Source organism: Phycodurus eques, chromosome 15 (assembly GCF_024500275.1).
Source record: "Phycodurus eques isolate BA_2022a chromosome 15, UOR_Pequ_1.1, whole genome shotgun sequence".
In the NCBI taxonomy this organism is placed as follows: Eukaryota; Metazoa; Chordata; class Actinopteri; order Syngnathiformes; family Syngnathidae; genus Phycodurus; species Phycodurus eques.
The window spans coordinates 16,735,380-16,750,072 of record NC_084539.1 but is presented as its reverse complement, the minus strand read 5'-3'; the positions used below and the strand labels follow the sequence as shown (position 1 = coordinate 16,750,072).

The following is a 14,693-nucleotide window of genomic DNA, read 5'->3' as shown; positions in this document are numbered from 1 at the left end:
GGAAATTCTGACTTTGTTTGACATTTTGGATTTAATGATACAAGATAATGATTTTTTTTTTGGGGGGTGGGGTTCCAGTGCATAGACTGCATCACCATCTGCTGCTTGTCTACGTTATAGTGAGGTGTAGCCAATCCCAGCTCAAAGGTGGTTTGAGCTACACAAATTCTGCCTCGCAACAAGTGGCCAGACAAACGGGAATTACCAGTTACCAGAATGAAGAATTTTAGCCAAGGTGTCACTCAATGTTGTACGAAGGCTTATTGGGGCCACGCTAAAAAGAAAAGAAAAGAACATTTTGTAATAAAAAGTCCTAAAGTAATGACAATAATTCCATAATGCAAGGAAAAAAGGCATTATACAACAAGAATGAAGTTTTATTGTAATGAGACATAAGGTCTTATTTTTCCAAGACAAAAAAGGAAAATTACAAAGTAAAAGTCAAGCTGGTGAATAAACTTCAAATATTACAATATAAATCTTCATGATATAATGTGAATAAAGTGTTGATGCTGTATAATCAGGAACATTTATTACTTTTCAATTACTTTTATTTAAAAATGTATGTGAATTAAAGGGAGGGACATCATATGAGATTTCTCATTTCGAAAAAGTTATGTTAGCTATAATTAAGATGAAAATTGCAACAATAAAACGATGATATTACGAGAATAAAGTAATATTCGAGAAAAGTTGTAATGTTAGTGTATTAAAGTTGTACTGTAACGTTTTGTAATATTTTTGAAGATGTCAAATTAGGGGAAAAAAAATAAAAAAAAAATTTTTTTTAAAATTATGAAAACAAAGTTGTAATATTACAAGATTAAAGTCATATAGACCCGACCATTTCAAAGCACACGCCGCACCATTTATTTATTCCCCCCCAATAATCATTGGCTGCTTAGTGCTAACACTTTGTGTTCGAGCTCTCAGAATGGATTTCATTCCAAATCGCCTGTCAAACACTTCCTTCCACTTCTCATCATGGAGAAACCGAACAAGAATTGGTTTTAATGGAAGCACTGAGAGGCGCTTTGCTGGCTCTGTTTCAATCTGCATTTCCTGTCATATAATGCATGATAATGGCGAGTGTTTGGCGCCATTGTTTGCTGATTCCAATCAACTCACTTGCTGAATAATACAACACGAGCGTGGAACTTCAGAGGGACACCTGCTGATTAAAGCGGCTGCCGCGTTCGTCGAGAAGATCCTCGAACGGGGTCCGCTTGCGTGTTGCAAACACTTCAATACTGCTACTTTGTGACAACATTGCCAAGTACTCCTCACCCTTAACCCTATTCTAACTCTTACCTGAGAACTGGGTATGATTCACATCTACAGTGACCAGTCTCCCCTTTCTTCTTCTACCTTCATTTTAAGACCAAGCAGTCCTCGTAAGAACACACGCTTACACAAGAAACGTTCCTTCACGACGTTTGGGATTGCAGAGACATTGCACGATGTCCTATTTTTAGTGTGGGGTTGTGTTGGAGCTGATTGGTTGCACCACGTCAAATCTCTGAAAAGGGTTAACATCCTAGCACTGAGAGGAGTCTGGTTTGCTGCGGAACCTCGCCGGTGAGGATAAACACCCGAGTTACTCACATGAATTCTCTAAGGCTGCCCAATTCAGATTTGGTGGCTACAATATATCCATCTATTTGTCCACCCCCCCCCCCCCCCCCCCCTCCCCCTAAATCAATCAGTTCAAGATGATTCCGATCTACGATCTAGAATTGGGTCACTACCACGAAATGTAACTGTCGGCATTTGAAGAGTTTTCCTCCGGTATTAAGTTACGATACTGGAGGGAACTTCTCTTCGAGTCCCTGAAGCGTTTGAAAACGTTTGTTCTCGTCTCGAAAATGTGTATTTGACTTGTTATATGAGTTCACTTTTAGTTCATCTTTAAGGGCGGTTAATTTAATCATGCAAAGCAGCTTTGTTCACTCACTTTGTCCCTTGAGGAATGCAGAGGAGCGTAAGAGAGTGAGAGAACAGACAACCAGGAGATTAGAGGACTCAAAATGCATTTAATCAGAATTTGTAATGTTTGGGAGTGAAGGAAAAGATGAGAGCATCAGATATTCGCTTGTGTTGCATTCTTATAGCTGAGAACACGTCAGGTTATAGTCCAGGGGGCATCAATACAAACGGAATACATTTTAGATCGTGCCTTTAACAACAGTTCAGGAGAAAGAAGAAAAACGTGAGGTAGAACTTACAGTTACCAGGTTTGGTCCGAAAAGCCGACACTCTCACTGTTTAAGGCTGAACTTAAATCTTTCATCTTCGATAAAGCTTATTGGCCGAGATGACTTGTAGTCCCAATTCCTACTTCTTAGTTTACTGCTTCGAGTGTCGGACGTTGAATGGACAGCTACGACATGACCGTTTTCTACTTCTGTCTTCCTGTTCCGAGTGTAGGACATTGAACGGACGAAGCAGTCGCTGCTGCTGTACTTCCTCGTCCCAGCTGAAATTCTTATCACTCTCGCTATCGCCTTCTCGTTCTCCCTCTCTGCCTACTGCTCCTCTCCTCCGTCACTCCCTCAACCCAACCTGTCGAGGCAGACAGCCGCTCTTACTGAGTGTCGGGTCTGCTTGAGGTTTCCCCCTTAGCAGGAGTTTTTCCTCGCTTCTGTGGGCTAGTGCTTGCTCATGCAGGGTTCAGTCGGTCTTTGAATAAGTACGGAGTGTGGGTCAAGACTTACTCCATGTGTAAAGAACCCTGAGACAACTTGTGATGTGATATGACGCTATATACGTAAAATTTAATTGCATTTATATTTATGTATACTGTACCTAGGCTCAATAAAGGTTGGGAAACACTGTATGTACTTGGTCAATAAATATGACTGTATTAATGATTGGTTAATAAAATGCCAACAAAAATCTGCACCTTGGTCTAAATCCTCATCAAAATTTAGGCAAGCTCCTTGGCCCAGGCTGCTTCGTTTTATGGACATGGTTTAACTATTTATTTTTTTTTGCCATCAAAGAATGTAATCAGAGGGCGTTATCTCTTGAGAGTCGCTCGCGGTATTAATTAATATTAATAGAGTCAGAGTCATACCCACTTTTCTCATTTCCTCTTTTCCTTCCCCGACACAATAATGGGCTGTTGTGCCTGTAATTATTCCAGTTGTACATTTCCCATTGGTGCGATGTGTCTTCGTCTGTTCTTCCGCTCATTTTTATCATTCTGCATAGCAGTTTCATCACTCAAAATACAAAATGTGTCTCATTTAGGTAAGCCCAACGCGTCATTATTGAGACCCTTTCTAAAATGACAGCGAAGCACAAACTTTTCAACTGATCAGAACAATTCAGTTCAGCATTTTTCCAATTGTCGAGGTCCCGAAATATCCGACCTAAACCCTTCCACCTTTTAGCACCCAATTGCAGCAATGTGCTACAGTTTAACTGTGTAGATTGAAAGTAGACGAGCTGCTGTCTGTTGATTGGCCACCCGAGACCTTCCTTGTCAGGATGTAAGAGGGGAGTGGGAAGACAACATAAAACACAATTTTAAAAAATGACATGGCTTTTGATTGAGTAAGGAGGCAATTTATCTTGCATCTTTGCAGATAATGCTTAGATACGTCTCTTTGTCACATTTGTCTTCTTTGTTAAAAAAAAAGTTGCATGGTGTGTTGCTTCTATGGTATGATGCCAGTGTGGCAGACTCAGCTATAGCCATCCTGCAAAGCGGTGAGAAATGGGCTTTGCACTTGTTCTATATTGTTTTAACACTGTCTCCTCATTTGCAACTGGGGAGTTTTGGAGAAAGTAGAACACGGAAGAAGAAAATATTAATGGTTCTATGCTTTGAAATGTTGTCTACCTGAAACCATTCACCCTGTGTCCTCCTCTGCTCTCCCCCTCTCTCTCTTTCTCACTCTCACTGAGGCCGCCTGAAATATACAGATAAAACAGCTGTATCTTAATCTGTGGGTGGCGTAAGCCTACAAAGGAGACAGTTCAATTTGTAATTTGGACTCAGCTTGCCCTTCTCTCTTTTTCTCCCCTTTTGCTTACATGTTTCTCACCCAGCCTTCCAACACACCCATAAATTGATGGCTTTATGTATGTGTGTGTGTGTGTGTGTCCGTGTCCACAGAGCAGCACGAGCATTTGGAGAGTACCTGTCCCACACACACCCTGATAACCGAAACGGATCAGGTCAGCGCCTTTGCCCTCCTGACGTTCCGTCATTTCCTTCTCCACTGCGCTCGTCCATCCATTCCCCTTCATTATGCCGTCAATAGCAATGCAAGGCTGTGATCACCTTCACTTCCGCAGAAGTGATTTTGCTTTGTCATCCTCAACTTGTTTTCAGCACCTCGGCATACATGATATCGGATGTGTATGTCGGCTCTTTAGTGATCGTCTACCTTTCCTTTTTTTGAAACTTTAGCTCATCTCCTGTGTGAAACCTTGGTGGGTCCCGACCCAGAGTCGCCAACTGGGACCGCCGGCCCCAACGGCAACCACCTTCATCTGTGCTCCGACAACACCAAGGACTCCAAGGATAGCCCGGAGGACATCGTGGTGAAAACTTCTTTGGCTTTGCACCATCAACCACCTCCGTCCATCACCGTTTCCAGTAAGCCGGTGCGGTTATCCCTCGAACGCAGCTTCTCAGTGGAGGAGGACAAGCAGAAGGGCGTAGAGTGCACTCTGCAGCCTGCTCGTGTCTATACAATCACCACCCAGCACGGTATGCTGATGAGTGGCGGCCGGGGCAGCAAGGAAAGCCTAGAACTGGATGTCTTAAAGGAGAGGTCTGGGAGTGGAGGAGTGGGACCCAAAAGTAGCAGTGTAGGTGGTCACGCTACCTTAATCCAGCCCTCCACTTCCCCTTCGTCCTCCTCCTCGTCTCCGACCCAGTACCACCAAACCGGGAGCGGCCGTGGCACCGGCAGCTGCGGCGGCGCACACCATCACCACGGCAACCACCACCACACGGGACCCTCAAGCAGCGGCGGAGCCTGCGGGCCGAGCGGAACCGCTAACCAGCAAGCCGCGATCGTCTCGGGGTCTCACTCCCACCATGCGGTACACCACCACTCCCACCACCACCATCACCTGGTTCAACCCCCCTTGCAGACCTCTGTCAGCGCCCACAACATCCGCAGCTGGGGAGACGGTGGTAAAGCGGAAGCGGAATGCGGCGGGCTGGCCTGTGAGTCCTGCGGTGCCGTCCCCTCTCGGAGCCAGGGATCGCTGGACCTAGAAAGTGCTTCCCGAGAGCCAGGCAAGTAGCGCCGACGCCTAGAGAGGATGTGGAGTGTGGACCGAATGACTGGGCTGGAGAGAGGTGAGGGGGCAGGGGACACACGGAAGACGAGAGGCATGAAAATACAAATCATTGCCCGGTGTGGGCAGGACTTCATAAGAACCCGTCGCGGGCTATGTGCTTCAGACCGGAGAAGAAATAGCTTTTGAAAACCTTCTTCACGCATGGAATACAGTAAACCTCTGCGATCCACTGGGCATAGGGGCCGTGTCCTGCAGCGACTAGTGTAAAACCACAACTCATTGTGGTAACTCATTCATATCATACCCGAACGTACAGCAAACAAAGGCTAAATAAATCCAAGTCAAAGCTGAGAATAGTCATGTCCACTTAACAGAGGCTAATAGTGCTTGTCTAGTCAAATCGGGTACAACATTGCTAATAACAAATGCTAGTGCTAATGCTAACACTTTTTTTTTTTTTTTTTTTTTTTATTACGCTAAACCATTATTTCCTCACTGGTCTGATGAACACTGAGGGTTTGCTGTTGGCCTGTATATTTCTGACTTTCTGTCTCCTTTAATTTTTTTTAATGACATTTTTTTTTTTGCTGCTCTCTCTTCCTGTGTGTCTCCTCTCTCTCCATTCGTGGAGTGGTGGACTGTGAAGTGCTGGTGGCGCTTTTGTGCATTCATATTTCAAACATACTGCATCTCTTAAAACTTTATTTTTTTTCTCCTCCTTCATTTTGTACCATTTTTCTCTCTTATTGCAGACGATGCTAACTGGTTCCCCAAGGAAAATATGTTCACCTTTCAAACCGCTACCACCACCATGCAGGCGTGAGTGTTCTAAGCGCACATAAACATGCATACATCACGCTCGTGCTCCAGCCTAATGTAAATGTTATGATACTGACTACAGCCTCACATTACCACCATGCCATTTTTATAGGCCATTTTTTTAGATGGCTGTCCCACTCTGCTTGCCAGCGACTTTAATTTTAGCAAGCAATAATATCAGAACACAGGTCCTTAAAGCTTGGCCAAGGAATGCAATGCATCACAGTGGATATGTCATTTGAAAGGATATTATGATTATATTGTAGGGTTTGATTTGATAGTTTGACACGCAAGGAATAAATTTTGTATTCCTTTATAGTTTTCATTTTTTTAATATACTATTACATATGTTTTATTGTCGTTTAAATACATGTTACGAGCAAATGGTCTAATCATATAATCATCAAATGGTTTTGACTCTTTTTGAGGGGTGGGTCATACTATAATTGTTCCTGTTTCTACATGTGCTGTCTTTCTCTTTCTGTCTGTTTCTTTATACAGTAGACTTAATGCACTTTGATGACTATTTTTCTTTCTTCCTCTTCTTGCATACTAATTAAAACCGGGACAAACAACGCAGGATATCGTGAGTATTTATACCCTACTTGTATGATTTTGTAGTTTCTTAACTGCTATTTCTCCTTAGCCATTTAACCTTCATCCTTGGGCTGCCCTCTTGACTTGCAGCTAACAAACTGACCATAGACGAAGATACAGTCTGTGCTAAGCGTGCACAGTATACTGTATCTGTGCTATGTCGCGAGCTACATATACAGGATGTATATTAACAATCACAAGTCATCTCAAGTCAATATAAAAAGCTGAAATATTCACAGTGTACCACATGTTCACTTGCCTCAATATTTTATATTTGATCATTTTAATGATCAGAATGATTATTTGTCCAGACACAAGGGAAAGTTAAAACCTTTATTAGGTGAAAAAAAAAAAATACAGGTGCAATTAGAATATTGCGAAAAAAGTACTTTCTCAGGTCAAATCCTACCTAACAATTAAAAATTGTGTTACATTAAAATTTCTTGTATATGCCTGTGTGTATATATATATATATATATATATATATATATATATATGTGTGTGTGTGTGTGTGTGTGTATATATATATATATATGGATATATATATGTGTGTGTATATATATATATATATATATATATATAATACATATTTGTGTGTGTGTGCGCATAATATTCTAATTGGGACGCACCTTTTCCTAAAAATAAAAACATTCCAATAAATAAGCATACAATAATCAATATCATGTAGATAAAAATGTAACAACAAACAGTACTAATTGAACATTATGCTTTTAACATAACCAAGCCTAAACATTTCATACTGCTCAACTGTCCTCCGGTCACTCGCTAAGTCCAACTAACACAACCGCTGCTCTTCTTAATGCTGAGGGATCATGAAGAAATTGATTAGGTCAATAGAATAGTTTAGTGACTGTCAAAAGCAATCGCCTCTAAAGATCCCACCAAGAAGTACCGTCAGCCATTGAAAATTATATCACAGTGGAACCTCGAAGGTTGAGCACAATTTCTTCCAGGATACTGGAAGGACCTTGGATAAAAAGAAAACTATTTCCCATGGGAAATAATGACAACACAAATAATCTATCCCAGGGTCAAAGTGTCACCACTTTAAAACCTTTTTTTTTTAACTGTAGAGGCAATATTTTAACATTAAAAATTCTCACAAGCGTGAAAATATGTCAAAATGTTGTGGTGGACGTGAAATATGTGGGTTAATGGGTTATAGTAATACGTAAAACCAGTAGCACTCTCTAACTTTGATAAGTAACCACGTGGGATTCTGCTTTGTATTATTCTCCTCATTTTTCTTCCCATCATACCTCTTGTTGAGGCTACTCTGTCTTTTGGATTAATAGTGGTTTAAAAAGCCACAAAATCCAACTAAAAATCCTGTGATGCTTGGTGAACTGAATGCGACAATAGAGCCATATTGGTTTGAATTGTAAATTTAGAGATTTTTCCGAGATACACTTGTAAACAAATAGAATCATAGGTTTTACTTTAAAAAGTACCATTCATTTGGGGGAAATTTAACAAGCCATACTGACAATAAGCAATCATTATAAAAGGCATATTTTAGATACATGGTTAGTTTCCCCCTCACGCGACAGCTGTATTAATGATGTTCACAGGAATGTGTTGATCACTGTTGAACCACACATTGCAAGTGATGCACTTCACAACATGGTTGACACATAAAGATGGTGTCGGCCTCTGAGAATTTTGTTGAGATCGCTTGTACGTCGCTGTTGGTCCATCTGCTCAAAATTGTTTTGCCTCCATATTGTTGCGTCTTACGACTCTTTGTAGGTTTTTGTTTTTTGTTTTTTTAAACATGGGGCGTGAAGTACAATGCAACAAGGAGTCACGCAATCCAATATATTCAGGTTCCTGGACCGCTCGAGAGTACTACTCCAGATAAATAACTCCAAAAACTGCGATTTATGTGTGTGAATAACAGAGTTAGGCGGCGAGGTGGGAAAAAGCAGCGAAACGCCGGCTTAGATGGCCAGTGTGAAAGCGGCTAATAGTTTCTGCGGTCCAAACTCTAAGCGGTCCCCCAAACGTCCCTAGTATCGGGGCAAAATTCCTGTGGTAGTAATTGCGGAAGCAAGCTTTTGTAGTCCACGACAACTTTATTGTTTTATTTTTGTAGCAGCTTGTGTTAGCGGTCGATTCTTCAGCATTTAAGTTAGCACATTTGTTGGTCTTCTTGGATACTTTTATGCACATTGGGTATCTTCTATACAGTGTTTCTCAACCTTTATAAAGACAAGGCAAATATTTTAAATTGGGGGAAAAAAAATCTCACAGCACACCAATAAACAAAAATGTTACAAAAAGTGCATACACGGTTAAATTATGTCATCTAATGGAAGAGCATTGTTGCGTGTTATTTGTCGGATCGAAATACTTTTCGGACCAATTAGTTGAAATTGGATGATTTTCTGCTGCACACTGGTTGGGAATCACTGCAAGCAGAGCGATGGATCAAAATGAATCCGGACCGTAGTGATGACACTTGACTCTATATTGTAAGCAGTAGCAGCTGCCTGCAGACACTAGCATCGCCTCCCCTGCTAAACTAAACCCTGCAGCTCAAAACCCTGGCATCAGCCTCCATCCGCGCTTCTCCCCCCTCCCTTCGCTACGCCGGCATCTCCCTCTCTTATCCCTTAAACACTGTGCCACGTCCTGGCAGGGCTTTCCGGGGATTTGGCCCGAGGAAAAGGAGAGAGAGAGCGCAGGATTCAGCAGACGTCAGCCAGAGGTACGAAGTGTCCCGTCAGGCTTTGCTTTAGGGCCGTTTGCTCGTCTGCTGGCTCTGATACTCAATGCTGAGTCCAATCTGACTAAGTTGAAGAGAGGAAGAGGGTGAAACTCTAAGCAGGGTGTCGCACTGCTGGCATTTTTATGTAGGGAAACATATGTGGGGCAATGACCACTTAGATATGCAACGTACTTGGAAAACTACCTCCTATCGCATGTGCTTTTTCTTACAATGTTAATGATATACTGTAGTTTTTTCTGATTTATTTTTTATGATATCTGAGATTGTGCTCCCAAATCTTTCCAGCCCAAAAATGTTACTTCATCAGTTAGTAACTGTCCAATAAACAGCATATATTTATCTCAACAAGTCATTTTCTGTTGGTATTGGACAAAAATAAAGAAAATCTCAAAATTTCACAGTATTGCAGAATTTCATTATAACAAAAAAAAAAAAAAAAGCTTATTCTTCTGTTTTCTTTTCTATCCTATTTCCACAAAACGTTTCTACTCGGCAACCCTTTTCCTGACTTTCTTTTGGTCCCGTTGTTGTCTTCTTTTATATTATTATCGTTTCAGTGTATCTTGTGTCACTCCCCTTTCAAACTCTATTTTGCCGACCAAATTCAGTGCCTCAATTGATATAATGGGCCCGAGCCTTTTCCAAAAACCTTTGACGTTTTAGCTCCCCACATGAGTTAGGGCGACAAGGACAAAGTGACACATCGGATAACTCCAGAAACACTTTGGCAAGAGGTGACGTCAGCGCCAATGTCCTTAAGATCGTCCCACTCAGGCTCAGATGCTGTGTCACACACACGGGCAGATGGGACACTTGACACCATACGAGTGCTTCTCAATTCCTCTGCCACGTCGCTATCATCCATCTGCAGTGCGGACCGGCGTTGCGTGTTCTTTCATTAAAGTGAGTGGTCACAGCAACAAACTTTTGGAAACACTGCAAACTCCACTGATACCTGACATCATCTCGTTTAATATTTATTACCTTGGCTGAAGTGGATTTTTTGTTTTTGTTCTTTGTCAGTCGACAGGATTATGCACAATTGTGTTATTGTTGTGTTATAAATAGTTGTTAAAGTGTTCCAATTACGGCAGATGCATGTTTTAATTGGCCATACTAAAAATGTTCTACAAAATGTAATTTTTTAAAAATTGTTTTTATTTTTATTTTTTTTATATTGCCGCTTGTATGCTTGTTAGTTAATTAGTGCCTTCCGAGACGGGTGTAACTTTGGCCAAAGGCAAATCCATTCAATTTGGGATACATCCAAATAAGTTGGCAGTTCATTACTTTCCTTAGTGTGTGTCTGTGTGTGTGTGTGTGTGTGTGTGTGTGTGTGTGGGCGTGTGGATATGTGGGAGTGAGAATTGTGGTTGCGTTTTAGGGGATCGAATACTTATTTGACTCAATCAATTATACAACATTATGTAACCTTCATATTGTGTGTTTTTATGCATTTCTGACGAGTATTAGACAGTCACTGACCATAGTCACAAAATAACCATAACAATTGGAGACTGTTAATTTCTTTGTTAAGGGAGCTAATTTACAAAATCACAAAAAGCAAGGGATTACATGATTATTTACCCCATTGTATATAGGAAAAGACATTTTTCGGAGAGTGGTTGATCAGTTTTAATACAAATATATTTACATTAATGAAGGGATCCATCCAAACTACAGAGAACTTGCCAGAAAGAAGAGCATGTGTCTGTGCAAGGAAAATAGGATACCGTAATTTCTCATATATAATGCGCACCAATGTAAAATATGCACCCCCAAAGTTGACCTCCAAATTCTGGAAAGCCCTTCTACCTATGTACAATGCGTTTTTACAATGCATGATTTTGCTTTTACCCATATGATGAAAACATGAAGTATTATCTGTATTTCATTTATTTTTTTTCAAGGAATTATTCTGAAGTTAAGCACTTTATTTGAACACAGAATACTTTCTTTTTATTTACTTGCTCTTAGTTTGAAATTTACAGCCCTACTTTTATTTAGTAAATGAGAAAACACAGTTGTGCTCATATGATTGATTAGCCAGGCAGGATTTGTAAGATGGGTACAATTCTTTTAAGAAAACATGAAGGGCCAGGCGACACACATTTAATTTTATTTTAATGGAATCCAAATTAAACTGTCAAGCATTTCAGAATAACATTATCATCAAACAAAACTTAACCATAAAGAAATTAATGATGATTGTTGTTCAGTCTTCAGTCATATTTAAAAAAAAAAACTAAACAAAAAAACCCAACAATATTTCACAAATTCTGCCATGGTATGTAAACTTCTGAGCACAACTATACTTATATGCAGTCATACGTACCCCTATCATATTGAAATGAAAGTGTAGCCGACACCTATCACATAACCTCTAGGTGGCAGTGGCATATTAGAATGAAAGTATGCACCTTTCTCCTAACCCCTAGGTGGCGGTAGCATATTAGAATGAAAATGTACAGCTTTTTTTTTTTTTTTTGGTCCTGTTCGGCTGTTAGGTCAAGCAGAATGGAGGATATGTATACCTTTTATGCCAGAACAGTTTAAAAAAAAAAAAAAAAAAGTACAGCTTTTTCCTAACCTCTAGATGGCGACATCCATTTATAAAATGTGAAAGTTTTTTATTTATTTCCCTCCGATACCTGTTTATAATGTGCACTATTGACTTTTGACCTTTTTTGGGGGAAAACAAATGCATTATTCATGAGAAATTACGGTGCATCTTTCATACAAGGAGACACCTGCTGTGTGTATGTGCGTGTATACTGTCATACTGACAAACATAATGAGGCCATTTTTATCCGACGTTCTAAACAACAAAGACAGTTTAATAGCAGTCTGCGGGCGCTTTATCATGCTGTTATCGCAGCATGCTTTTATATCACCTTCCCCCTTGGTCTTTGATGCTGCGCGCCGTCATGTATAACAACCTCGAAAGGGGGAGCAATGATTTTATTTATTTATGGATTTATTTTTAGCACATTGTCTTGAACATCAGCCTCTATCTTTATCTCATTTAAGCTGGTGTTGTCAGTTGCGGTTTGTCTTGCTATGTTTACCAAAATAAAGGAATCCTTTCAATCCCTGATAACAGGCAAACGGTGTATTATCACAATAACAACATTTTTTTCCTCGCGAAGAGATAAAAAGGACTGATAGAGGAAGGTGTTATTGTATTTGTCAACTCAAATCAAGTGTATTTGTATAGTCCTTAATCACAAAAGTGTCTCAATGGGCTTCACAGGCCCACATTTGGCAAGAAAAAAGGTTGATATTTTGAATGTCAAAGATAGTCGAGACTTTTTAATGGGCTTCACCTCAATAAAAGAAATATAGAATAATAAAAATAAAATATTAATTCATGAAAATAAAACCTGGAAGACAATCAGTTGTAAGAGGAGATAATTACATTTTAAAATGCATTTTATATTGATTTAATTTCATCTGTGCATGTGTGATTATGGTTTATGCAAAGTCTGTTAAAAATACAGTTGTGCCTTGAGATACCAGTGACCAAAACTGTGAGTTTTATTTTCAATAAAAGCCATCATTTGGCTAATTTATTTTACTTGGGGGCAAAAATCTGAGATACAGCTCTTGTATATCAAATGTTTGCTCGCAATTCAATACAAAAAAAGTCGCCTGAACGAAAGCTCGTGTCTCGGAAAACTCCAGGTACGACTGTACTTCCAATGTATGCAATTATTTGACAGTCAATTAGATTACAGTTAGATTTGTCCTTTTTATGGTTTGCAGTGAGTTTTTTCTTCAAACAAAAATAATAATAAAGAAAAAAATTGGAGATGCATGCGTTTCCTTGGAGGACTACAATATAAACAGCGTGTAAAATATTTAGCATACATTTAAAAAAAATTTTGTTGTTTTTTTCAACAATTGCACTCCTGCAAAACAAAATGCGATTTTCCAAGTTTCATGCAATTGATTTATGATTGTTACTGTTCATTTGTGGAACTTTCATTTCACAGTTTTCATAAAAACACAAATTTAAACTCCAGCAGGCACCGCAATGCCTTTCGAGCGTATTGCTCAGATTGTTGTTCACGTTTTGGTTGGGCCACTTGCTGCAAGGAAGAAGTCATTGGGCTCGATTATAACTGCCCCATAGACCCATGGAAAAATCGGCCTTCATGCCCACTAAAATGGCAAGAGCCGATATTGAGATGCAAAAAAGCAGCACTTCTTTCAAAATTGAATCACTGCTTTGTGTTTAAAATGAAAGCTATTGGAAAGAAAAACATCTATGACATCACTGCTAATGCTAAGTGACTTTCATTCTCTTGACTGCAGACATTTTTACGGCGGGAGACCAAGGGCAAAACAACACTAATGACTTTCCTCCTCCCCACACACTTTTGTATAGTACTTACTTTTGGATTCATTCATATGCTGCTAGAAAACACAGACACACACTGTTGAAAGTCAGTTTGTTGTGGATGTGACATGGAAAAATGGGCAATTTTTATCTAGAAGAACATATCGGAGGTTTTTATTTTGTGGTTCATGAAGATGCCAAATGGATATCTAGTGGAACGTAGGCCATTCTCTGTCATTTCTTATCATTTCATTATGTAAACACCGTACAGATTTTTGGTTTTAATAGGAACATTTTTCACTTGAAAAAAAATGTCAAAATCTGAATTCCAACAGACATGGCAACAAGGTTTGTCCTTTTAATTTTTGCAATGACATTTATTCTGTGTTTAGATGTTGCAAAGCTTTGTAACACCTCATTAGCCGGCACCGTTGTTCTCTAGTACCTGAATAACGACCCCAAGAATAGGACTTGAATTATTTGTGTAGCCAGAAATGGACCCAGTGGGGCATAGCTGTTGAAGAAGCCAACAAGGATTGTTTACCACATAATCACATCAAAAAAAAAAAAAAAAAAAAAAATTACGTGAATGGGGCATTGCTGTCTGTGATATATAACCTATTTATGATATATAACCTTATTTGATCACATGTAGCTGCCTGTTCTGTGATTAGACTTCAAATCAATATCTGAGTTTTCCTACCATTGATGCTTTGTGGAGGGAGAATGAGGGGTTTCCTCTTGCACGAATGAGTCAGCTGCTCTTTACCACCCACACTGGCAAGAACATGACCTATAATAATGCTGGAGACTTCATAATGTCTTGTTTTGTCTTCCAACCCATTGTTGTTCCCCACCCACCCTCTCCCTCTTCACTTTATGCTGTCCTTACATTTGGCTGCCTCCTCCTCCTCCTCC

General features: G+C 39.9%; 2 protein-coding genes across 2 annotated transcripts in view; both read left to right on the top strand.

The window, feature by feature from the left end:
- Nucleotides 1–4,178, top strand: part of pnpla7a (patatin-like phospholipase domain containing 7a) — a 55,485-nt gene extending 51,307 nt beyond the window's left edge. The window contains exon 37 of the transcript XR_009769912.1: nt 4,124–4,178. The gene's annotated coding sequence lies outside the window, so the exon portion shown is untranslated. The remainder of the gene's footprint in view (nt 1–4,123) is intronic.
- Nucleotides 1–14,693, top strand: part of nsmfa (NMDA receptor synaptonuclear signaling and neuronal migration factor a) — a 37,215-nt gene that overhangs the window by 7,309 nt on the left and 15,213 nt on the right. The window contains 4 exon segments of the mRNA XM_061698442.1: nt 4,124–4,185; nt 4,421–5,323; nt 6,018–6,090; nt 9,344–9,412. Coding sequence (XP_061554426.1) covers nt 4,124–4,185; nt 4,421–5,323; nt 6,018–6,090; nt 9,344–9,412 — 1,107 coding nt within the window.